The sequence below is a fragment of the Tachyglossus aculeatus genome, chromosome X1 (genome assembly GCF_015852505.1).
Source record: "Tachyglossus aculeatus isolate mTacAcu1 chromosome X1, mTacAcu1.pri, whole genome shotgun sequence".
Lineage (NCBI taxonomy): Eukaryota > Metazoa > Chordata > Mammalia > Monotremata > Tachyglossidae > Tachyglossus > Tachyglossus aculeatus.
The window spans coordinates 13,055,940-13,080,341 of record NC_052101.1 but is presented as its reverse complement, the minus strand read 5'-3'; the positions used below and the strand labels follow the sequence as shown (position 1 = coordinate 13,080,341).

The following is a 24,402-nucleotide window of genomic DNA, read 5'->3' as shown; positions in this document are numbered from 1 at the left end:
TCTCTGAAATTTCTCCCCGAGTGCACAAGCCACACTTAGATGGTTCGGCAATCACTTGACCTTCTGAAATAGGGAAAAGCCACAGTCCGATTGGAACAGGCTCATTGTAAAGCATCTTATGCATAATTAAAAATGTCCTGGAATACCTTTACTTTGTAAAAGGACTTCATCAAGAGGATAGATATGTAATTTGGTTGGTAGCCTTCATTTCTTTGGACTATAAGTAAAATGAACAGCTTAGACAATATCAATTAAACTATACTTCTGTATCTACGATTACTCTTGGACAATAGAAGCAGTGGTTGGAAGGAAGGGTGGTTGATGGCTTTCAAACTCAGGTTTTTTTCTAGGCAAAAACATTCTTTAAAAAAAAATTCCAGGCATTTAAAGTGTCCTATCTTTTCCAAATTAAGATTCCCTATATATTTTAGAGGAAAAAGAATTGTTTTGGTTAAGGAGAACACAGAAATGATTGGAATAATTGTCAAAAGGGACAGAAAAATACATCTGGGAACATTTCTTTCTGTTCATATTTTCAAGGCTACAAATATTTTGAGTTTTTCCTCTCCATACTACTTTTAATAAGCATTGTTTGCTTAAATGCACGTTGTTTAATTTCATATGTTTCTTCCAAACTGACAAAATAGCAATTAATTTTCCACGAGTCTTTTTTTTTTAAGATGTGGGAAATTATACCAATCATCATTACATCAAAATGCCTTCAGAAATTATGTGTTCTTATGGTTCTAAATTGGGAAGCTTTGAGAAGTAACCAATGTCTGTTTAATTTACTTTTTTCAGGGCTTATCAAAGAAACTCCTAATAGGCAAGTCCAATTAATGACAAGCACAAAAGTGCCAAGTCTAACCACATACTAATATTTCAGTGCTCTGCACACAGCAAGCGCTCAATAAATACGACAATGAATGGCAGAACAGAAACACAATTTAAATAAAATATTTCTCATAAAAAAATTCAATTTTTCCAAACTGAAGTCCAAATGCAGCAATTATGCAATGGTAATTCATTCAAATTAAAATAGAGTAATAAATGTTTCTAACACATTCATGGCCTTAGTTTTTTTCAAATTAACCTTGTTTACACTTGTAACTGCAATAGTAAAGCAGCAAAAAGTTCCTGGGCACCAACTAATTCCCAAATGGCCTGAAAAAGAAAAAATATTTAAGAAATGGTATTCTCCGGGGGCCATCACCTATGACAATGGTCAAAGTATATTGCTTCCATAGACATTTAAATGGTCCTGGGAAAATTCAAGGCTAACTGAAAATAAAATGGGTCAAAAAATCTAGATCAAGGGCTCCAAATACTTAATTTTACTTAGTAACTACCACCATATTTTCGTGTCAGTAGTTTTATCATTATTTCTATGTTGCTATGTTTCAAGATAACTGTTTTCAGGGTAAAATGAAGACCAGGATCATGTGATGAGAGGCAGAGCAAACAGGCCTAGCAGACGACAGTTGGGGTTACTGTGAGATAAACAAGATTTTGGTGACTCTGCAAACAGTTCTAAAAGCCCCACTGCAATAATAATAATAATGGCATTTATAAAGTGTTTACTATGTGCAAAGCACTGTTCTAAGCACTTCAATCCATACTTCACGCCGCTGCCCGGATCGGCTTTGTGCAGAAGCGCTCTGGGCATGCTACTCAATCAATCAATCGTATTTATTGAGCGCTTACTGTGTGCAGAGCACTGTACTAAGCGCTTGGGAAGTACAAGTTGGCAACACAGAGAGCCAGTCCCTACCCAACAGTGGGCTCACAGTCTAAAAGGGGACTCCCCTCCTCAAAAATCTCCAGTGGCTACCAATCAACCTACGCATCAAGCAAAAACTCCTCACCCTTGGCTTCAAGGCTGTCCATCACCTCGCCCCCTCCTACCTCACCTCCCTACTCTCCTTCTCCAGCCCAGCCCACACCCTCCGCTCCTCTGCCACTAATCTCCTCACCCTGCCTCATTCTCACCTGTCCCACCGTCGACCCCCAGCCCACGTCCTCCCCCTGGCCTGGAATGCCCTCCCTCCGCCAAGCTAGCTCTCTTCCTCCCTTCAAAGCCCTACTGAGAGCTCACCTCCTCCAGGCAGCCTTCCCAGACTGAGCCCCCTCCTTCCTCTCCCTCCTTCCCCCTCCCCACCCCCTGCCTTACCTCCTTCCCCTCCCCACAGCACCTGTATATATATTACTACTCTATTTTACTAGTACATATTTATTCTATTTATTTTATTTCGTTAATATGCTTTGTTTTGTTGTCTGTCTCCCCCTTTTAGACTGTGAGCCCGCTGTTGGGTAGGGACCGTCTCTATATGTCGCCAACTTGTACTTCCCAAGCACTTAGTACAGTGCTCTGCACACAGTAAGTGCTCAATATGATTGAATGAATGAATGAATGATTAAATGTTAAGGGGGCTGGGGAATTCCAGTGGGAACCTTGGCCTACTCCTTCTGGGTCACTCAGGACCCTAGATCCTGTCATATCCTGTGCCTACAGGCCACGAGAAGACAAACGGCAGGAGCGGATCCCAGATCCGCTCTGACCGCTGGACCACTGAGCAAAATCTTCAGGAACGCCCTGTCTGGTGGGATGTCCGTGCCTATGGGCTAGCTGGGATTTTAACTGCAGCACTGCACCTAGCACACACTGTCAAACCCCGGGAATGGTTGCACAAAGGCTCCGGATGACCCAAGCAGCAACCTGAGACCCTTACTGGTCCCCTTTACCACCATTAGTAGTAGCTCAAGTATATCTCCTACAAATGCTCTACCCAAAGCGCTCAATAAATACCGCCGACTCAGATGCTTCAAAGCACTTAATACAGTGCTCTGCACACAGTAAGCGCTCAATAACTACCATTGAATGAATGACACAAGGGGAAAAAACGAGGTTAAGGCTGGAGAACACTCAATCACAACGCCTTGTTGCATGTGGGATTTTGGGCAGAACTCTGTGGAGGGAATTGGGTAATGTTCTTCCTACCACTCTTGTCCGCCTGGGAGGACCTGGATGTCGTGGCCGAAGAAATGGCCGTGTGAGTACAAGTGCCCGAATGTCAAATCAAGGTCCAAGTACCAAGCTGTAATTTCTCCTTAATATGAGCTGCCTCAAGAAGGCAGTTCCCATGTCATCGGAGAACCGACCGTAACGACTGACATTTTTGTTCACTTATATGTAACAAAAAGGCCAACTTCCAATCAACAGTTCATCCTCCCACAACCTGTGCGTTATGTCCCTCTCACGCGTCTGCCGCTTGGTGTTATTTTCTCTTTAAAGGTTCTGCTGGAGAAGATACCCTGCCTTGCATTTGAAAAAGACTGAGCAAAGAAGTGGAGGTCAAAACATGGTTCATGGGCCAGATTGGCAGAAGTGGCTCTGCTGGGGAACTTAACTCCTTTACTGCCGTTGCATATGGCAATCCCCCCAAAAGAGCAGCCCCAACATGTGACACCGAGGGAGCTGCCAGATGTACCTGAGGCAGGGCCGCTCGTAACAATAATAATAATGGCATTTGTTAAGCGCTTATTACATGCAAAGCACTGTTCTAAGTGCTGGAATAATAATAATAATGATGGTATTTGTTAAGCGCTTACTATGGGCCAAGCACTGTTCTAAGTGCTGGGGTAGATACAAGGTGATGATGTTGTCCCACATGGGGCTCACAGTCTCAATCCCCATTTTACAGATGTAGTAACTGAGGCACATAAAAGCTAAGTGACTTGACCAAGGTCACAGGGCAGACAAGTGGCGGAGGTGGGATCTCACCTCCTTTAAGGCTCATCTCCTTAAACCTCTTTGGTGAACACCACCAGTGTTCAAGACTGTAAGCTCGTTAGGGGCGGAGAATATGTCTGCTAATTCTGTTGTACTGTGCTTTCCTGAGTGCTTAGAACAGTGCTCTGCACAGAGTAAGTGCTCCATAAATACGACGGTGTCACCAAATTGGCCCACAGCCACCTGGCTGAAATGATGCCTTGCCCTGGCTGAAAGAGTACTAGAAAGAACAGTGCCATCAGAGACAGTCGGCATTGTGAAATACTTGGTTAACGATGGAAAGGAGTGCAAAGTCCTAATCACTTCTCTTGGGAAGTTCTTGCAAGATTAGGGAATAATGCAAATCCCTGGCAAGATTCAAGGTCAACTGAGTAGTGAAATTATATTCCATTAGACTATCTATCTTTATTTCCCATTTGAAACCATTCGTTAGCGCATGATAACTTAGTAAACAAAGAACTATCCCCCTTAGACTGGAAGCTCCTTGTTGAGAACAGGGATCATGTTTACTAACTCTTTATATTCTCCCTTAGTACAGTGCTCTGTCCAGAGTAAGAGTTCAATAAATACTACTGATTGATTAAAACTGCCTTGCCTAAGCTTTATTATCCTCTGCTAAATAGAAATAACAAAAATGATTTAAGATTTCTGTAAACTTGTTGGGGGCACAGGGAATGTGTCTGCTATATTGTTATACTGTACTCTGCCAAGCGCTTAGTACATTGCTCTGCTCAAGGAAAGCACTCCATAAATGACCAATTCTGCACTCCAATGGTTAATGGAACTTTAATGGGAAAAAATGACCACCTGATGTCACCTCAAAAAGAGGATGATATGAGAAATATTGTGATAATAAAAATAAAACCATTTTTTACTCTCTCTCAAGAAATTGTAAATGCAATTAAATAATGGCCATATTTCATCCTAAAAGTTTAACTGTCACGTATGAAAAGGTTATGCATTTAGTTCACTAAGTATTTTGGATCATTTGGTGGTAAATGAAAGTAAATGAAAGTTACCATTTTAAATGACATTCATAAATCTTGAATAGATCTTGTGAGAATCTCAAGGTTTTACTAAAGTGTCACACATGGCAGGATACTTTTTTCAAACTTCTCTGCATCAAATTATGTCAACTTGCTTATTTGTTACAGGAGAGTTTATGTTCTCAAGGCATCAAAATTCCTTAAAAATTATATTTTATCCATAGCCCTTCCGCTGGTCAGAAGTGGCCCACACTACCTCCAAAGTGATTTGCCTGAGGTCTCAAATCCTCTAGCTCTGCCCTGAACAACGCCAGAATTTTTAAAACATGTCAAAATGAAAAGTTATATCGTCAACCAGTTTCTTATTAGACAAAAAAGTTAGGGGATACCCGGACAAAAATGACTAATTACTAAAGTTAATAAAATGGATCTTTGAACAAAACTCTGCTTTTGGGAAAGACAGGTTAGGCAATTATTTAGAAAGTTTTATTGAACTGCCGAGGGTCACACCGTAAAATAGCCTGTATTTAGGCTGTTTTGGGCAAGACGCGGGGATACTGCTAAACTGGTCCCTGCCAGTCAAACTTCAACTAGCTGTCCATTCAAAAGCAGAGGCAGAGGAGGGCACACGGGCATCGTACAAGGGAAAACTGAGATGCAGTTATATCTCCACTCCCACCCTTTTCCGGGACTACAGTGCCTAAGCCCCCAGCATCTGTTCTCCATGTGGTTAGAGATTCCAGTCACGGACTCATAGGCTCCAGTTAAACAGGTGCAAGGGCTGCTTCTACATTTATTGAGCAGAGTGGGGGTCCGGAATGAAACAACTGGCAGGACAGATTCAGCCCTAAAAAACTGTACTGTCCACATTTCACCTAAGAGGAATCGGAAAACAAATTCTGCTACAATAAACAACGACCTAAAATAGAGGTTTGGTATCGAAAAATTAGGTACATAATCAAGAGGATCGATCAATCAGTTGGTCTTTACTGAGCACTATGGGCAGAGCATTGCACTAAGCGTTTGGGAGAGTACAATGCAGCTGAGGTGGGAGACGGGTTCCCTGCCCGCAACAATCAATCCATGCTATGCCCTTTTGTACAATCACATTAATGGCAACAGAAACCTAGAAGCTACAGGATTCTGAAGGGCCTTTAAAACCCTGAAGTGTAGGAATTAAGCAAATCAGTTGCAAAGTAACTACAAGAACACAGGATACTGACATGAGATAGTTAAACAATTAAGAGCTGGACATTTAAACAGACATTTTTAAAGCCTCCATATTTCCACATGCACTCAAAAACATCTAAAATGTTAACAGCACATTTAAAAATGCAGTAATTTGAAAGATTAAAATGTTGGGGCATAGCCCAATTTTTAAAAAAAAAATTGAAATGGTTAAGAAGCCCAAAATCCACACTTTAATCATAAAGCACTTGCTTCTGAATTCACATTTTACCCTATTATTTTAACTGTTAGTGTATAAAATAAATCCAGCAATTATAGCACAAACTGGTGCATGCACTATATCCAGTGGGCACTCACTAAATGCTATTATGACTAATGTTAGTTAAGCTTTAAGAGATGTAAGTGCTCTTATGATCAGACATCACAGAGAAGGTAATGAATAAGAATCAAACACACACCAGTCAGCATCTTGGCCACCTGGGCTATAGATCTCCTTTCATTCATTCGTTCATTCAATCGCATTTATTGAGCGCGTACTGTGTGCAGAGCACTGTACTGAGCGCTTGGGAATTACAAATTGGCGACATATAGAGACGGCCCCTACCCAACAATGGATTCACAGTCTAGAAGGGGGAGACAGACAACAAAACTAGCAGATGACTGTCAACACCATCAGAATAAATAGAATTATAGCTATATACACGTCACTAATAAAATATAGTAAATATGTACAAATAAAATAGAGTAATAAATATGTACAAATATATAAAAGTGCTGTGGGGAGGGGAGGAGGAGAGGAAAAAGGGGGGGCTCTGTCTGGGAAGGCCTCCCTCAGGGGCCGCATAACTCTATTTAACGCCGAGCTCTCGCCCACGTACCGTCTCTGGCCTGAAACTCCCTGCCCCTTCAAATCCAACAGATGACCAGACCACTCTCCCCACCTACAAAAGCTTTATTCCAAAATCACATCTCCTCCAAGAGGCCTTTCTCAACTAAACCCTCATTTACCTTAATCCCTCTCCCTTCTGTGTCACCCTCACACTTGGATTTGCACCCTTTATTCACCCCACACTCAGCCCTACAGCACATATACAAATCCGTAATTTATTTTAAATGTCTGCCTCCCCATCTATACTGTAAACTCCCTGTGGCAAGCAACAGATCACCCACCTCTGTCATATTGTACTCTCCCAAATGCTTAGTATAGTGCTCAGCACACAGTAAGCACTCAAATGCCAACAGTACCGGTGAGTAGAATTAATTTCTGTTGAAAATCAGCCTAATATACTGTTCTTCAATATAACTAGATGGTAAACTGCACACATGCTGCGGCCTAAAACAAGCAGGCAAGGTTGGGATTAACTCTGGCTAATCCTAAAATTAGGGGATTAGCCAGAGTTAATCCCAAGAATAAGACACTTTCAAAGGATTAATACCCTAAGAAACAAGAAAAGGCTAGTGCACATACATAAAAATGACTAAGGAAATGTATGTGGAACGGTGTGTGGAAAGACACTGAAGTTAATGATGATCTTACCTCTCCATAAAGAAAACACCAAAATTTAGGGGACGTAAAAATAGTATAACAATGCTTCACTAAATACACAAAATTTCTAAAATGCACCTCACTGGCCTTCCCAGGAATTTAAACGCGCCTGACCACTGGTAATATATATTGAAGAGGAAACAAACGAAAGAGTCTGCTCTTTTCTCTCCTGCTGTAAAAAATGTGATGTAAATTCAGGAGCCCCGCAAGCTCAGTGGAGCAGAGATTTTCTAGTTTTAGTAATAATAGAAAGCACGTATAAACTTGGAATAAAATATACAACGTAAGAAGAACTAGAACTGTAGAGAAGGGTGATAATGAAATGGAAGAATGTGAGGTATTGCGGGAACACTATTTAAATTTTCACTCAATGGGTTTATGAATATAGAGTAGAATTATGACAAGTGGAAAGAGATCTCACCGCTGACTACTTTCCCATGTCTTCCTCCTAGCCTGGAACTCCCTTCCCTCTCCATATATGCCAGACTACCACTCTCTCCACCTTCAAAGGATTACTGAAGTCACAACTCCTCCAAGAGGCCTTCCCTGATTAAGTCCTCCTCTTCCCAGCTCGCTCTCCCTTCTGCATCCTCCATGCACTTGGATCTATGACCTTTGGCGTGGCTCAGTGTAAAGAGCCCAGGATTGGAGTCAGAAGTCATGGGTTCAAATCCCAGCTCTGCCGCTTGTCAGCTGTGTGACGTTGGGCAAGCCACTTAACTTCTCTGTGCCTCAGTTACCTCATCTGTAAAAGGGGGATGAAGATTGTGAGCCCCCCGTGGGGCAACCTGATCACCTTGTATCCTCCCCAGCGCTTACAACAGTGCTTTGCACATAGTAAGCGCTTAACAAATACCAAAATTATTATTTATCATTATTTGGGCATTGATATCTGCCCCACCACCAACCCCACAGCCCCCGGTACATCTTTAAATGACATATTCGACTGTACGCTCATTAAGGGCAGAGAACATTTCCGCTAATTCTGTGGCACTGCACCCTCCAAGCGCTTGGTTCATTGCTCTGCACATTGTAAGCATTCAGTAAATATGAGTGATATAAAAACAAATTAGGATTGAGAGGGAACTGAGGCTTATCAAGAAATCCAAAGAGCAACCAGGTACACTCACTTCTCCCAGAACAATGCTTACACTACGTGTTTTGACTACAAGTTGAGGAAAGGATTACAGAACTTTATTCCAGCAGTGAGTAGCGTGATGTAGCATCAGAAGAAACATTTGAGTTCATGCATATATGGACGGTATTGGACCTGGGCAAGTACTGCAATGCATATTTTCCTTAATGCAGGACTTTGCTAAATCCAAACAAAGCATTGCGGAACTAAGTGCATACTTGATGAAGGCAGGTTTACCTGCTAAGTTGCAACTTGTGAATTTCAAGCATCAACTTATCACCCTAAAAAAGCTCACAGATATTAAATACTGAACATTTTATACACCTGCAATTACCCAGAACTTAATTCAAATAAAATTCAGACTTCTAAATGTTCCTTAAAATGATTTTTTTTTAATTTTCAAGGAACATTTCCCGACGTGCAAAAACCAGGTCCTGTCTTAAGTCACCGACAGTTAAGAATACCGCACAACTCAAACATTTTACTAGAAGAAATCAAGGACCATCCCTGAGCTGGGAAATGAAAAGACCTCAAGGCATGAGAAAAACAAGTGGAAAAGCAGAGCAAAAGATAAATAATAATTAAAAATAAATAAATAAAAAGGTACCCGATGTAGTATGAGGATGAAAGGAAATAATGTTAAAACAAGAAAACTATTAATGATTATACACAGGACTTGCTTTTTATAATTTTCTTTCTTCAACTTTATTTCCTTTGAAATTTAATTTTTAAAAGAACTACGACAGAAAATAAAGACAAAATTAAGACCTGGGCAGAAAATGCCCAAGAACAGGGGACACGGTGGAAATGAAAAGCCGTGTGACCTAAGGGAAAGGATACGGGCCTTGGCGTGAGAGGCCCTGAGTTCCAATCCCACTTCTGCTAATTAATTGACTGCTGCGTGAACTTGGGCAAGTCACTTACCTTCTCAATGCCTGTTGCCTCATCTGCTAAATAATTCAATACCTGCTCTCCCTCCTACTTAACATGAGAGCTCTACTTAAGACAGGGACTGGATCCAACCTGATTAACTTCTCCAGCGCTTAGTACAGTGCTTGGCGCACAGTAAACACTTAACACAATTATTCTGAGCAGCCAGCTGTCGTTTGCGGGAGCCACAGTGCCCTGCCCAGCCTAGCAAAGTCCTAGATGATGATGATAATGGCATTTATTAAGCGCTTACTATGTGCATGTGTGAGTGGCACTGTGCATGTGGGGTAATCCATCAATGGCATTTATTGAGCGCTTACTGTGTGTAAAGCCACTGTACTAAGTACTTGAGAGAGCACAGCAGAGTTGCCAGACACTTTCCTTTTCCGCAAGGGGCTTACAGGCTGGTCTTTACTCATTCATTCATTCATTCAATCGTATTTATTGAGCGCTTATTGTGTGCAGAGCACTGTACTACGTGCTTGGGAAGTACAAGTTGGCAACATATAGAGCCAGTCCCTACCCAACAATGGGTAAGACCGTCTCCAAAAGCGCTGGAACAATGCCCGCTGACAGATACAGAATCTTCCATGGACACATTTTTACCCATGGGTACCGGTGGGTCAGCCACTCCCTGGGTTTTGGAGCCTACGCGCTGCTGAAGGAGCCCCAAAATGCAGTATGAGAGGGGTCGGTGAACTAGTCAGCCTTCTGAAAAACACGAATCAGGCCCAGAAAAGGCCTTGCCGCCCTTGGAAAAAGGAAGGTCTGAACACGATCGAAAAACTCACTGACTGGGGCCCCAAAATGAATGAAATCTCATATACTAACTGCAACTACAAGTTTCTGTAGCCAAGAGATGTTGTCACTGATGGGAGCTGAGTCACAAACACACACCTTTCTCCTGCTCATCTGGAATTGGGCCCAGCTAAATAACCTATCTTATGATTTACCCTCTTCCAAGTAGAGGATCAGGAGGACACACAAAAAGGTGCCTGGAAGCCGAAGAATCCTGTCATTCCAAAGAAGGCTCCCAGGCCAAATACCACCTCAACCAGAGTCATAAGAATTGCACAAGCGCAAAACTGTCATGACTGTATTCTAATATAGTACTTCTAGTTTCTTTTATGAACAGTGGTGACCAGAGGAGACAACCAATTCTGTAACTCTGGATAAAGAATTATGGAAGGTAGAAAAATGATACAAAAGGCAATAATATTCTGAAGCAAACATTGAACTCTCTTAAGTGCCTAGAATAGTGTTTGCTACATAGTAGCTCATAATAAATACTAATGAGTGTTGCGGGCAGGGAAGAAAGTCTTGTGAGTTTACTCTACCAGAGGGTAACAGGTACATACTGCAACAGAAAGGTAGAAAGAAACACCCACATAAAAGAGCCATTAACAGCTTGAGAATGAAATTGGTAATTCGGGAGTTGTTTCTTTTCTTTTTTTTACAAGTGAAGTAATTTGAAATTTTAATTCACACATTCTAACATTACAACTGATGACAAAATTTTAAAAGCATGTTGACTTAAAATGTATTTTGATGGAAAGCACATTCAGGCCACTGTCATTACACGGAACATTTTGTATTACTACTACTAATAATGATGGCATTTGTTAAGTGCTTACTATGTGCAGAGCACTGTTCTAAGTGCTGAGGTAATCAGGGTGTCCCACATAGGGTTCACAAACTTCATCCCCATTTTACAGATGAGGGAACTGAGGCCCAGAGAAGTTAAGTGACTTGCCCAGATAATAATAATAAGGAAGGCATTTGTTAAGCGCTTACTATGTGCAAAGCAATGTTCTAAGCGCTGGGAAAGATACAAGGTGATCAGGTTGTCCCAAGTGGGGCTCACAGTCTTAATCCCCATTTTATAGATGAGGTAACCAAGGCACAGAGAAGTTAAGTGACTTGCCCAAAGTCACACAGCTGACAAGTGGCAGAACCAGAATTAGGAATCCAAAATCCGGGCTCTTTCCTCTACGCCACGCTGCTTCTCGCTGCTACCACTACTACTACTAATAATAAAGTGATATTTGTTAAGCACTTAATATGTGCCAAGCACTGTATTACGTGTGGGGGTACATACAAGGATAATCGGGTTCCTCACGGGGCTCATGGTGTAAGTAGGAGGGAGAACAGGCATTGAATCCCCATTTTACAGATGAGGTAACTGAGGCACAGATAAATTAGAGAGAAGCAGCATGGCTCAGTGGAAAGAGCCTGGGCTTTGGAGTCAGTGGTCGTGGGTTCAAACCCCAACGCCGCCACTTGTCAGCTGTGCGACTGTGGGCAAGTCACTTAACTTCTCTGTGCCTCAGTTCCCTCATCTGTAAAATGCGGATTAAGACTGTGAGTCCCCATGGAACAACCTGATCACCGTGTAACTTCCCCAGCGCTTAGAACAGTGCTTTGCACATAGCAAGCACTTAATAAATGCCATCATCAATAAGTTAAATGACTTGCCCAAGGTCACACAGCAGGTACATGCCAGAACCTGGACTAGAACTCCCAAGCCTGTGCTCTTTCCACTACGCCACGTTGCTTCCAAACCTGATTAACTTGCCCAGATATTTTATAATGTAACATCCTGAGAGACTGAAGGGACAGAAGAATAACAAATTAAAATGTGAAAATATTCCTTTCATGGGGTTCACGAAATTATGCCTTCATAAGTAGTACTGTAGTTTCTTTGCAGTGTTCTAGTTTCTCTTTACATCATTTGAATTCATAAAAACCTTAAAGGTTTCACGGCAAAAGTAATGAAAACTACCTACTGTTTCCAGCCACAGTCTATACACATGACTTAATTGTGTCACTTTTCAAAATGTAACATTAGAATAATGAATTATTCCACCCCCCAGCCATGGACTTCTTGCATGAAGAGAGGATCTGCACTTACACTCCCTTCCCTAAACAATCTCCTGTCTCTAAATAGGGACAGTAGTGATTACTGGCAATATTATGACATATCATTGATAGCTGGTTAACAATAGTATGTAAACAACTGCTCCAAGGGGGGTAAGGGGGAAGGAGGACAACTATAAGTGGAATCCATAAACATTAAAAATCCCAACAAACTTTCTTGAAATTGTTTCATTTTATCTGCACCACCTCCTCTATCTGAATTCTAAAATTATAAAGAGAAAAATATTTTCCACCAGGTGTAAGGCACAACAAAATGCTGGTACAATACTGAGAATATTAATTTAAAAAAATAACATGACGTTACCCAAAGTCTCTCTTGCTCCTGTCCTATTAAACCAGGAGCAAAACTGACTGCCATTTTGCTGAATTTTAATTAACTGGTTTTATTTAGTATTTAATTGAGTAGCAGAACAGGGCCTGAAAAGGGGAGTAGTCCTGATGGACCCCATAGCTTCAAGATTTTTTCATTCATTCAATCGTATTTATTGAGCGCTTACTGTGTGCAGAGCACTGTACTAGGTGCTGGGGAAGTACAAGTTGGCAACTTATAGAGAGATGGTCCCTACCCAACAGTGGGCTCACGGTCTAGAAAGATTTAGTCTTTCTAGAAGTCTAGAAGATTTCCACTTCTCTGAAAATTAAGTGTTTGGTCTTAACCAGGACCGTGAGAATGGGGTTGTACACCACTCACAATAACACCCAACCACACAACAAAGAATGATAATGATGGTATTTGTTAAGCCCTTACTATGTGCCAAGCACTATTCTAAGCGCTGACAATCTCCGTTATATATCCCAAGAATGGCGACTGTTTGGTTAAAGAAATAGTTGTGCTACGAACCCAAGTTAGGGTTTAAAAGAGCCCCTTATTATTAAGGTGACTCACAATTTTCCAGATTCTGGCAGTGCACGGTTTTTCATTTGAACCGTAAAGTGCATAAAGTGCATAGAGATGGTCCCTACCCAACAATGGGCTCCCAGTCTAGAAGGGGGAGACAGACAACAATAGAGGGCATGGGTTTATGTTGCCAACTTGTACTTCCCAAGCGCTTAGCACAGTGCTCTGCACACAGTAAGCGCTCAATAAATATGATTGAATGAATGAACAAAACGAAACATGTGGACAGGTGTCAAGTCGTCAGAACAAACAGAACTGAAGCGAAATGCACATCATTAACAAAATAAATAGAATAGTAAATACATACAAGTAAAATAAATAGAGTATCCACTAGAGACTTCTCTCCTCATTCATTCATTCAATCGTATTCATTGAGCGCTTACTGTGTGCAGAGCACTGTACTAAGTGCTTGGGAAGTCCAAGATGGCAACATAAAAAGACGGTCCCTACCCAACAGTGGGCTCACAGTCTAGAAGGGGGAGACAGACAACAAAACAAAACATATTAACAAGATAAAATAAATAGAATAAATATGTACAAATAAAATAAATAGAGTAATAAATACATACAAACATATATACAGGTGCTGTGGGGAGGGGAAGGAGGTAAGGTGGGGGAGATGGAGGCGGGTGGAGGGGGAGAGGAAGGAGGGGGCTCAGTCTGGGAAGGCCTCTCTCCACCTGATGGCTGAGCGACTCAATCAATCACTCAATCATATTTATTGAGCGCTTTCTGCATGCTGGACACTGTACTAAGCACTTGAGACAGTACAACACAACAATACACCAGACACATTCCCTGCCCACAACGAGCTTACCGCTTAGAGGGACTCCACACGGCTGCCTCATTCCCAACAGGGCCATCTTCTAGACTGTGAGCCCGCTGTCAATCAATCAATCAATCGTATTTACTGAGCGCTTACTATGTGCACAGCACTGTACTAAGCGCTTGGGAAGTACAAATTGGCAACATATAGAGACAGTCCCTACCCAACAGTGGGCTCACAGTCTAAAAGGGGGAGACAGAGAACAAAACCAAACATACTAACAAAATAAAATAAACAGAATAGATATGTACAAATAAAATAAATAATAGAGTAATAAATATGTACAACCATAACGGTCGGGTAGGGACCGTCTCTAGATGTTGCCAACTTGGACTTCCCAAGCACGTAGTACAGTGCTCTGCACACAGTAAGCGCTCAATAAATATGCTTGCTTGATTGATTGATCTTCTAGACTGTCAGCCCACTGTTGGGTGGGGACCGTCTCTAGATGTTGCCAATTTGGACTTCCCCGGGGCTTAGTACAGTGCTCTGCACACAGTAAGCGCTCAATAAATATGATTGATTGATTGATGTTCTAGACTGTCAGCCCACTGTTGGGTAGGGACCGTCTCTATATGTTGCCAGAGGCTCACCGACCTTGCAGAGAATTAGCTCCCTACGCCCTAACAACATATCACTCTGTTATTTTGTACATCCCAAACATCTAGTACAGTGCATTGCACCCAAGGGGCATTCAGTAAATGCCACTACTATTTACCACTACGTTACTACTACCGCCACTATTCTTACCGCTACTATTAATACTATCACCACTACCATTATGACTAGTACCATTACTCTTACTACTGTTACAGCTGCCATGAATCAATGGTATTTATTGAGTACTTACTGTGTGCAGAGCACTATACTAAGCACTTGGGAGAGTATAATACAATAGATTTACCAGACATGTCCCCCGCCCATAATGAGCTTACTACTACTATCATTATTATTAAGCAGCGTGGCTCGGTGGAAAGAGCCCGGGCTGGGAGCCAGAGGATGTGGGTTCTAATCCCGGTTCTGCCCCTTGTCAGCTGTGTGACCTTGGGCAAGTCACGTCACTTCTCTGCGCCTCAGTTACCTCATCTGGAAAATGGGGATTAAGATTGTGAGCCCCCCATGGGACAACCTGATCACCTTGCATCTTCCCCGGCGCTTGGAACAGTGTTTTGCACATAGTAAGTGCTTAACAAATACCAAAATTATTATTATTATTACTAAACTCTTGGGAGAGACAGACGGCTTTGGAGGGGACCCCTCCGGGTGGGGGGCGGGGGGAACGGGCAGCGGGGCCTGATGGAAGGGGCCCAGGACTGGGGGAGGCTGGGTACGGCTCTCTGCCTCAGTTTCCCCATCGATAAAACGGGGCGGTAAATGCTCGTTCTGTGGGGGTCGGGGACTACGTGATCTGACTGGATTCTACCTCTACCTTGGCCCCGAGAAGCGCTTCCCACTAATAATAATGATAAAAAATGGCATTTGTTAAGCGCTTACTATGTGCCAAGCACTGCTGAAAGCACTGGGGTGGATACGAGATAGGTTGGACACAGTCCCTGCCAAGAAGCAACAGGGTGTAGTGGACAGAACCCGGGACTGGGAGTCGGAAGGTCCTGGGTTCTAATCCCAGCTCCCCCGCTGAACTGCCGTGTAAGCTTGGGCACGTCACTTCACTTCTCCGGGCCTCAGTTCCCTCATCTGTAAAATGGGGATTAAGACTGTGAGCCCCATGTGGGACGACCTCATGACCTTGTATCTATCCCAGAGCTCAGTACAGTGACTGGCGTATAGAAAGCAATTAACAAATACCATCATTATCATTACTTCACTTCTCTGGGCCTTGGTTCCCTCACCCGGAAAATGGGGATGGAGACGGTGAGCCCCACATGGGAGAGGGATGGTGTGCAACCCAATTTACTGGTATTCAACCCAGCGTCTAGTACAGTGTCTGGCACACAGTAAGCGCTTAACACATACCATCACTGTCATCCCGGCTCCGCCACACGTCTGCTGTGTGACCTTGGGCAAGTCACTTCACTTCTCTGAGGCCCCAGTTCCCTCATCTGTAAAATGGGGATTAAGACTGAGAGCCCCACGTGGGACAGCCTGATCACCTTGTATCCTCCCCAGAGCTTAGAACAGTGCTTTGCACATAGTAAGCGCTTAACAAATGCCATCATCATCATCATCATCATCATCATCATCGTTATTACTTCACCTCTCTGGGCCTCAGTTCCCTCATCCGTAAAATGGGGATGGAGACCGTGAGCCCCTTGTGGGAGAGGGACCATGTCCAGCCCGATTTACCGGTGTCCACCCCAGCGTCTAGCACAGTGCCTGGCAGACAGTAAGCGCTTAACACATCCGATCATCACCGTTACTTCACTTCCCTGGGCCTCAGTTCCCTCATCCGTAAAATGGGGATGGAGACCGTGAGCCCCATGTGGGAGAGGGACGTGACCACCCCAGCGCCTCGTATGGCGCCTGGCACGAAGTAGGCGCTTCACAGCCAGCACGACAATGATTACTAGATTAGAGAAGCAGCGTGGCTCAGGGGAAAGAGCACGGGCTTGGGAGTCAGAGGTGGTGGGTTCTAATCCCAGCGCCGCCACTCGTCAGCTGTGGGACTTTGGGCAAGTCACGTCACTTCTCTGGGCCTCAGTTACCTCATCTGTAAAATGGGGATGAAAACCGTGAGCCTCATGTGGGACAACCTGATCATCTTGTATCCCCCCAGCGCTTAGAACAGTGCTTGGCACGTAGTAAGCACTTAACAAAAGCCATCATTATTATTATTATGAAAATGGGGATGAAGACTGTGAGCCCCACACGGGACAACCTGATCTACTTGTATCTCCCCAGCGCTTAGAACAGTGCTTGGCACATAGGAAGCGCTGAACAAATCCCACCATTATCATCATTAAAGATGCAAGTCCTGGAGCTGGACCCTGGGGAGAGGGTGCCCCCTCATTCCTTCATTCAATCGTATTTATTGAGCGCTTACTGTGTGCAGAGCACTGGACTAAGCGCTTGGGAAGTCCAAGTCGGCAACATCTAGAGCCGGTCCCTACCCAACAACGGGCTCACAGTCTAGAAGGGGGAGACAGACAACAAAACCAAACATGGAGACGGGTGTCAAAATCGTGGGCTTGGAAGTCAGAGGTCATGAGTTCTAATCCCGGCTCTGCCATTTAGCGGCTGCATGACTTTGGGCAAGTCACTTAACTTCCCTGTGCCTCAGCTACCTCATCTGTAAAAGGGGGATTAAGATTATGGGCCCCACGTGGGACAACCTGATCACCCTGTATCCCCCCCGGCGCTCAAAACAGTGCTTCGTACATGGCAGGCGCTTAACAAATACCATCATTAAATAGAATTAAAGCTATATACATATCATTAACAAAATAAACTGAATAGTAAATATGTACAAGTCAAATGGAGTAATAAATCTGTACAAATATATATACAACTGCTGTGGGGAGGGGAAGGAGGTAGGGCGGGGGGGATGAGAAGCAGCGTGGCTCAGTGGAAAGAGCCCGGGCTTTGGAGTCAGAGGTCGTGGATTCAAATCCCAGATCCACCAATTATTTAACTAAATAAATAGAATATGTACAAATAAAACAGAGTAATAAATCCGTATACAAATGCGGGGAGGGGAAGGAGGTAGAGTGGTGGGGATGAGAAGCAGTGTGGCTCAGTGGAAAGAGCCCGGGCTTTGGAGTCAGACATCATGGGTTCAAATCCTGGCTCCGCCAATTGTCAGATGTGTGCCTTTGGGCAAGTGACTTCACTTCTCTGGGCCTCAGTTCCCTCATCTGTTAAACTGGGGATGAGGGCTGTGAGCCCCACATGGGACCACCTAATCACCTTGCAACCTCCCCAGCGCTTAGAATAGTGCTTGGCACATAGTGAGCGCTTAATAAATGCCATCATTATTATAATTATATGGAGCAGGAGAAGGTAAAGGGGGCTCTGTCCTCACCTGCACCCCAGTGTAGTTCTCGAAGAAGAGCACCATGCTCTGGTGGAAGAGTGCTTGGCACATAGTAAGCGCTTAACAAATGCCATCATTATTATAATTATGGGGAGAAGGAAAAGGGGACTCTGTCCTCACTTGCACGCTGGTGTAGTTCTCAAAAAAGAAGAGCACCATGCTCTGGTGGAAGAGTGCCTGGCACATAGTAAGCGCTTAACAAATGCCATCATTATTATAAATATGGGGAGAAGGAAAAGGGGACTCTGTCCTCACCTGCACACCGGTGTAGTTCTCAAAGAAGAAGAGCACCATGTTTTGGTGGAAGAGTGCTTGGCACATAGTAAGCGCTTAACAAATGCCATCATTATTATAATTATGGGGAGGAGGGGAGGGAAAAGGGGGCTCTGTCCTCACCTACACGCCGGTGTAGTTCTCAACGAAGAAGAGCACCATGTTTTGGTGGAAGAGTGCTTGGCACATAGTAAGCGCTTAACAAATACCATCATTATTATAATTATGGGGAGGAGGAGAAGGAAAAAAGTGGCTCTGTCCTCACCTGCACGCAGGTGTAGTTCTCAAAGAACAGCACCATGTTTTGGTGGAAGAGTGCTTGGCACATAGTAAGCGTTTAACAAATGCCATCATTATTATAATTGTGGGGAGGAGGACAGGGAAAAGGGGGCTCTGTCCTCACCTGCACGCCGGTGTAGTTCTCAAAGAAGAAGAGCACCATGTTTTGGTGGCAGAGTGCTTGGCACATAGTAAGCGCTTACCAAATGCCATCATTATTATAATTATGGGGAGAACGAAAAGGGGACTCTGTCCTCACTTGCACGCTGGTGTAGTTCTCAAAAAAGAAGAGCACCATGCTCTGGTGGAAGAGTGCTTGGCACATAGTAAGCGCTTAACAAATGCCATCATTATTATAATTATGGGGAGGAGGAGAAGGAAAAGGGGGCTCTGTCCTCACCTGCACACCGGTATAGTTCTCAAAGAAGAAGAGCACCATGCTCTGGTGGAAGAGTGCTTGGCACATAGTAAGCACTTACCAAATGCCATCATCATTATAATTATGGGGAGGAGGACAGGGAAAGGGGGGGCTCTGTCCTCACCTGCACGCCGGTGTAGTTCTCAAAGAAAAAGAGCACCATGTTTTGGTGGAAGAGTGCTTGGCACGTAGTAAGCACTTAACAAATGCCATCATTATTATAATTATGGGGAGGAGGCAAGGGAAAAGGGGGCTCTGTCCCTACCTACACGCCGGTGTAGTTCTCAAAGAAGAAGAGCACCATGTCTTGGTGGAAGAGTGCTTGGCACATAGTAAGCGCTTAACGAATGCCATCATCATTATAATTATGGGGGGGAGGAGGGGAGGGGAAAGGGGTCTCTGTCCTCACCTGCACGCCGGTGTAGTTCTCGAAGAAGAAGAGCACCATGCTCTGGTAGATGGTGTAGAGGCGGTCGTCCACCTCCTGGTAGAGGCGGGAGGTGGGGAAGAGGGCGGCCAGGAGGCGCCAGGCGGCCCAGGCCAGGATGTAGGTGGGGGCCGTGCCCATCATGACGGCGGCGGGCAGGACGTAGCGCATGGAGTACGTGTGGAGCACCAGGGACAGCAGCATCTTCCGGCCGCCGGGTGGGCCTCCTTTCCCCGGCAGCCTCCGGGACCCGGGCGGGACCGGCCTCCTTTTCCCGGCAGCCTCCGGGACCCGGGCAGGACTTGGCCTCCTTTTCCCGGCAGCCTCTGGGCCCCGGGCAGGACCGGCCTCAGCGCGGGCCTCCTTTTCCCGGCAGCCTCCGGGCCCTGAGCAGGACTTGGCCTCTTCCCGGCAGCCTCTGGGCCCCGAGCAGGACCGGTCTCAGTGTGGGGCCTCCTTTTCCCGGCAGCCTCCGGGCCCCGAGCAGGACTTGGCAGCCTCAGGGCCCCGGGCAGGACCGGCCTCAGCGGGGGCCTCCTTTTCCCGGCAGCCTCCGGGCCTTGGGCAGCACTTGGCCTCTTCCCGGCAGCCTCTGGGCCCCGGGCAGGACCGGCCTCAGTGGGGGCTTCCTTTTCCCGGCAGCCTCCGGGCCCTGAACAGGACTTGGCCTCTTCCCGGCAGCCTCTGGGCCCCGGGCAGGAGCGGCCTCAGGTGGGGCCTCCTTTTCCCGGCAGCCTCCGGGCCCTGAGCAGGACTTGGCCTCTTCCCGGCAGCCTCTGGGCCCCGAGCAGGACCGGTCTCAGTGTGGGGCCTCCTTTTCCCGGCAGCCTCAGGGCCCCGGGCAGGACCGGCCTCAGCGGGGGCCTCCTTTTCCCGGCAGCCTCCGGGCCTTGGGCAGCACTTGGCCTCTTCCCGGCAGCCTCTGGGCCCCGGGCAGGACCGGCCTCAGTGGGGGCTTCCTTTTCCCGGCAGCCTCCGGGCCCTGAGCAGGACTTGGCCTCTTCCCGGCAGCCTCTGGGCCCCGAGCAGAACCGGCCTCAGGGGGGGCCTCCTTTTCCCGGCAGCCTCCGGGCCCCGGGCAGGACTTGGCCTCTTCCCGGCAGCCTCTGGGCCCCGAGCAGAACCGGCCTCAGGTGGGGCCTCCTTTTCCCGGCAGCCTCCGGGCCCTGGGCAGGACTTGGCCTCTTCCCAGCAGCCTCTGGGCCCCGAGCAGAACCGGCCTCAGGGGGGGGCCTCCTTGTCCCGGCAGCCTCCGGGCCCGAACAGCACCGGCCTCACCGAGGGCCTCCTTTTCCCGGCAGCCTCCGGGCCCTGAGCAGGACTTGGCCTCTTCCCGGCAGCCTCTGGGCCCCGAGCAGAACCGGCCTCGGGGGGGGGGGGCTCCTTTTCCCGGCAGCCTCCGGGCCCGAACAGCACCGGCCTCAGCGAGGGCCTCCTTTTCCCGGCAGCCTCCGGGGCCCGAGCAGAACCAGCTTCTTCCCGGCAGCCTCCGGGCCCCGAGCAGGACCGGCCTCAGCGAGGGCCTCCTTTTCCCGGCAGCCTCCGGGGCCCGAGCAGAACCGGCCTCAGCGGGGGCCTCCTTTTCCCGGCAGCCTCCGGGCCCCGAGCAAGACTGGCCTCCTTTTCCCGGCAGCCTCCGGGGTCCCGACCGTTGGTGTCCCTCGGCGGCATGGGCCGACACCCAGCCGGAGGGAGGGAGCGGGTGTGCTGAGGGGAACAGCCGGTCGTCCTGGTCCCCTCAGCACCCCGGCCGCCCCGTCCCGCCGCCCGGCTCCGCCTCCGACGGCTGGTGGGCGGGCCAAGGGGCGGGGAGGCCGGGGCCGGACCGCTTTTACCTCAGGAGCCGCTCCGCTTCCCGACCCGCCCCCTCCACCTCCTCCTCCTTTCTCCTCCTTCCTCCTCCCTCAGCTGACGCCATATTGTCCGCCCCAGTCAGGGAAGAAGCCCCGCCCCTTCGGGACAAAAGGCAGCTCCTGATTGGTGGAGCCGAGGAGGACGGTTGGGCGGTGGGGCTCGCGCCGGCGACTGCGCATGCGCGGCGCGCGCGCGAGAGGCCCGCCCGCTGAGGGACGATGGAGTGAGGGGAGAGGGGTGGGGATGCTCTCTCTTCATTCATTCATTCAATCGTAATAATAATAATAATGGCATTTATTAAACGCTTACTATGTGCAAAACACTGTTCGTTCATTCATTAATTCAATCATTAATTAAATATCACTATTTATTATTACTCTATTTATTACTCTATTTACTACTCTATTTCTCTATTTATTTATTTCTCTATTTATTTATTTATTACTCTATTTTACTTGTACATATCTATTCTATTTATTTTATTATGTTAGTGTGTTTGGTTTTGTTCTCTGTCTCCCCCTTTTAGACTGTTAGCCCACTGTTGGGTAGGGACCGGCTCTATATGTTGCCCACTTGTACTTCCAAAGCGCTTAGTCCAGTGCTCTGCACATAGTAAGCGCTCAATAAATACGATTGATGACGATGATTCAATCGTATTTATTGAGCGCTTACTGTGCGCACAGCACTGGACTAAGCGCTGGGGAAGTCCAAGTTGGCCACGTCTAGAGCCGGTCCCTACCCGACAGCGGGCCCACAGTCTGGAAGGGGGAGACAGACAACAAAACAACACATATTAACAAAATTAAATAGCATAGTAAATCTGTACAAGTAAAATAAATAGAGTAATAATGATAATGGCATTTATTATTACTATGTGCAAAGCACTGTTCTAAGCGCTGGGGAGGTTACAAGGTGATGAGGTTGTCCCACGGGGGGCTCCCAGTCTTAATCCCCATTTTCCAGATAAGGGAACTGAGGCCCAGAGATGTGAAGTGACTGGTCCAAAGTCACACAGCTGGCAATGGGCAGAGCCGGGATTTGAACCCCTGACCTCTGACTCCAAAGCCCGGGCTCTTTCCACTGAGCTACGCTGCTTCTCAACACTGTTCTAAGCGCTGGGGGGGGATACAAGGTGATCAGGTTGCCCCACAATCCCCATTTTACAGAGAAGGTAACTGAGGCACAGGGAAGTGAAGTGGCTAGCCCAAGGTCACACAGCTAAATGGCGGAGGCAGGATTCGAACCCATGACCTCGACTCCCAAGCCCACGCTCTTTCCACTGAGCCACGCTGCTTCCCCTACAGCCCAGCCCACAAAAATAATAAAAATAATAAATCTGTACAAACGTACATACAGGTGCTGTGGGGAGGGGAAGGAGGGGGCTCAGTCTGGGGGGATCACCAGCCTGGAAGGCAGGATCCCTGCTCCGCCATTTGCCCACTCTGTGACCCTGGGCAGGGTGCTGAACTTCTCGGTGCCTCAGTTTCCTCAGCTGTGAAATGGGGATGAACGACCCGGACTGCCTTCTGTTTTGACGGTGGGACAGAGGCGCTGTCCGACCCCGTTGTTGGAGAACTCGCAGCGTGGCTCAATGGAAAGAGCGAGGGCTTTGGAGTCAGAGGTCATGGGTTCAAATCCCGGCTCTGCCAATTGTCAGCCGTGTGACTTTGGGCAAGTCACTTAACTTCTCTGGGCCTCAGTTACTTCATCTGTAAAATGGGGATGAAGACTGTGAGTCCCCCATGGGACAACCTGATCAGTTTGTAACCTCCCCAGCGCTTAGAACAGTGCTTTGCACATAGTCATAGCAAGTGCTTAATAAATGCTATTATTATTATTATTATCTACCCCAGGGCATAGAACTGTGCTCGACATATTCATTCAATTCATTCCTTCGTATTTATTGAGCGCTTACTGCGTGCAGAGGACTGTACTGAACACTTGGGAAGTACAATTCAGCAACATGTAGAGACCGTCCCTGCGCACAACAGACTCCCAGTCTAGAAGGAGGAAGACAGACATCAAAACGACTAAGACATATTGTAATCTGTAAAGAAATACCATAAAAAACACGGTAGTAAGGGCTATAGAAGGTACAATATAAACAGAGCCGATAAAGTCCTTGTCCCTGTGAGATTCACTATATAATGGGGAGAGAGAACAGGGATTGAATTTCCATTTTACCACGAGGCACAGTGACTTTTCTTACCTACTGAGCAATGATGACAGTCATCCTCTAAATTGTCATGTGCTCAGCAGCGGAGTGTGTCTCTGGGTCTCACTTATTACATTTAGGACTTCATCTGGGAATGCCCCGTTAGGATCTGAACACAGCTCCACTGGAACATGCCATTCCATTTCCAAAGGCATTTCAAAACAGACTTCCTGATATCGTTAAGTTCCAAGTTTTCTATTCTTAGTTATTGTTTATTACTGACGTGTCCTTTCTCGTATTTTCATTTCCAACAGTCTAACAAGTGTCAATCCAACTTAAAACCTGGGTTACACCAGAAGTCTCATGTCCATTCTTTATGTGACATTTAGTTTCTCTCCTTTCTTGATCTTTCTCCTTTTAAAATCTGTCCCTTCTCCTTGCTGAGGCCTGTAATCTGTGACCACTGCATATTTACAATTGCAGTAACCTATTTGGTGGTTTCTTTCCACTGCCCAGAATTTATATTCCACTAAACCGCTGACCCTTCACTTTTTGAATCTCTGAACACCTCAGCTTTCCTCAGAAACTGAGCCCAAATTTCCACTTCAAGTTTATTAACTGGATCCTGACCCTCTTCGCTCTTTCCTCCACCCTGGATCTACTCAACCTGCCTTCATCAGTTTTGGCATTTCTAATTCCTTTTCTCTTCAGAAGTAGGGAGAAGTGAAAGAAGGGAGCAAATTCAAGAGCAAGGGTGATTCATTCACTC

General features: G+C 46.1%; 2 protein-coding genes across 3 annotated transcripts in view; both read right to left on the bottom strand.

Annotated features, from left to right (window-relative positions):
* Positions 1-20,717, bottom strand: part of AGPAT5 (1-acylglycerol-3-phosphate O-acyltransferase 5) — a 65,088-nt gene extending 44,371 nt beyond the window's left edge. Inside the window, exon 1 of one of the 2 annotated variants that reach the window (XM_038772185.1) lies at positions 19,607-20,717. In XM_038772185.1, coding sequence (XP_038628113.1) covers positions 19,607-19,828 — 222 coding nt within the window. In that variant the 5' untranslated portion in view covers positions 19,829-20,717. The remainder of the gene's footprint in view (positions 1-19,606) is intronic. The other variant, XM_038772184.1, reaches the window with a different exon arrangement.
* Positions 20,718-20,738: 21 nt separating this feature from the next.
* Positions 20,739-23,711, bottom strand: LOC119949819 (collagen alpha-2(I) chain-like). The gene is made up of 3 exons (XM_038771660.1): positions 23,692-23,711; positions 21,259-21,452; positions 20,739-21,217 (listed from the first exon to the last, which is right to left on the bottom strand). The coding sequence occupies exons 1-3, from the start codon at positions 23,709-23,711 to the stop codon at positions 20,754-20,756; spliced, it is 678 nt and encodes a 225-aa protein (XP_038627588.1). The 3' UTR covers positions 20,739-20,753.
* Positions 23,712-24,402: the final 691 nt, after the last annotated feature.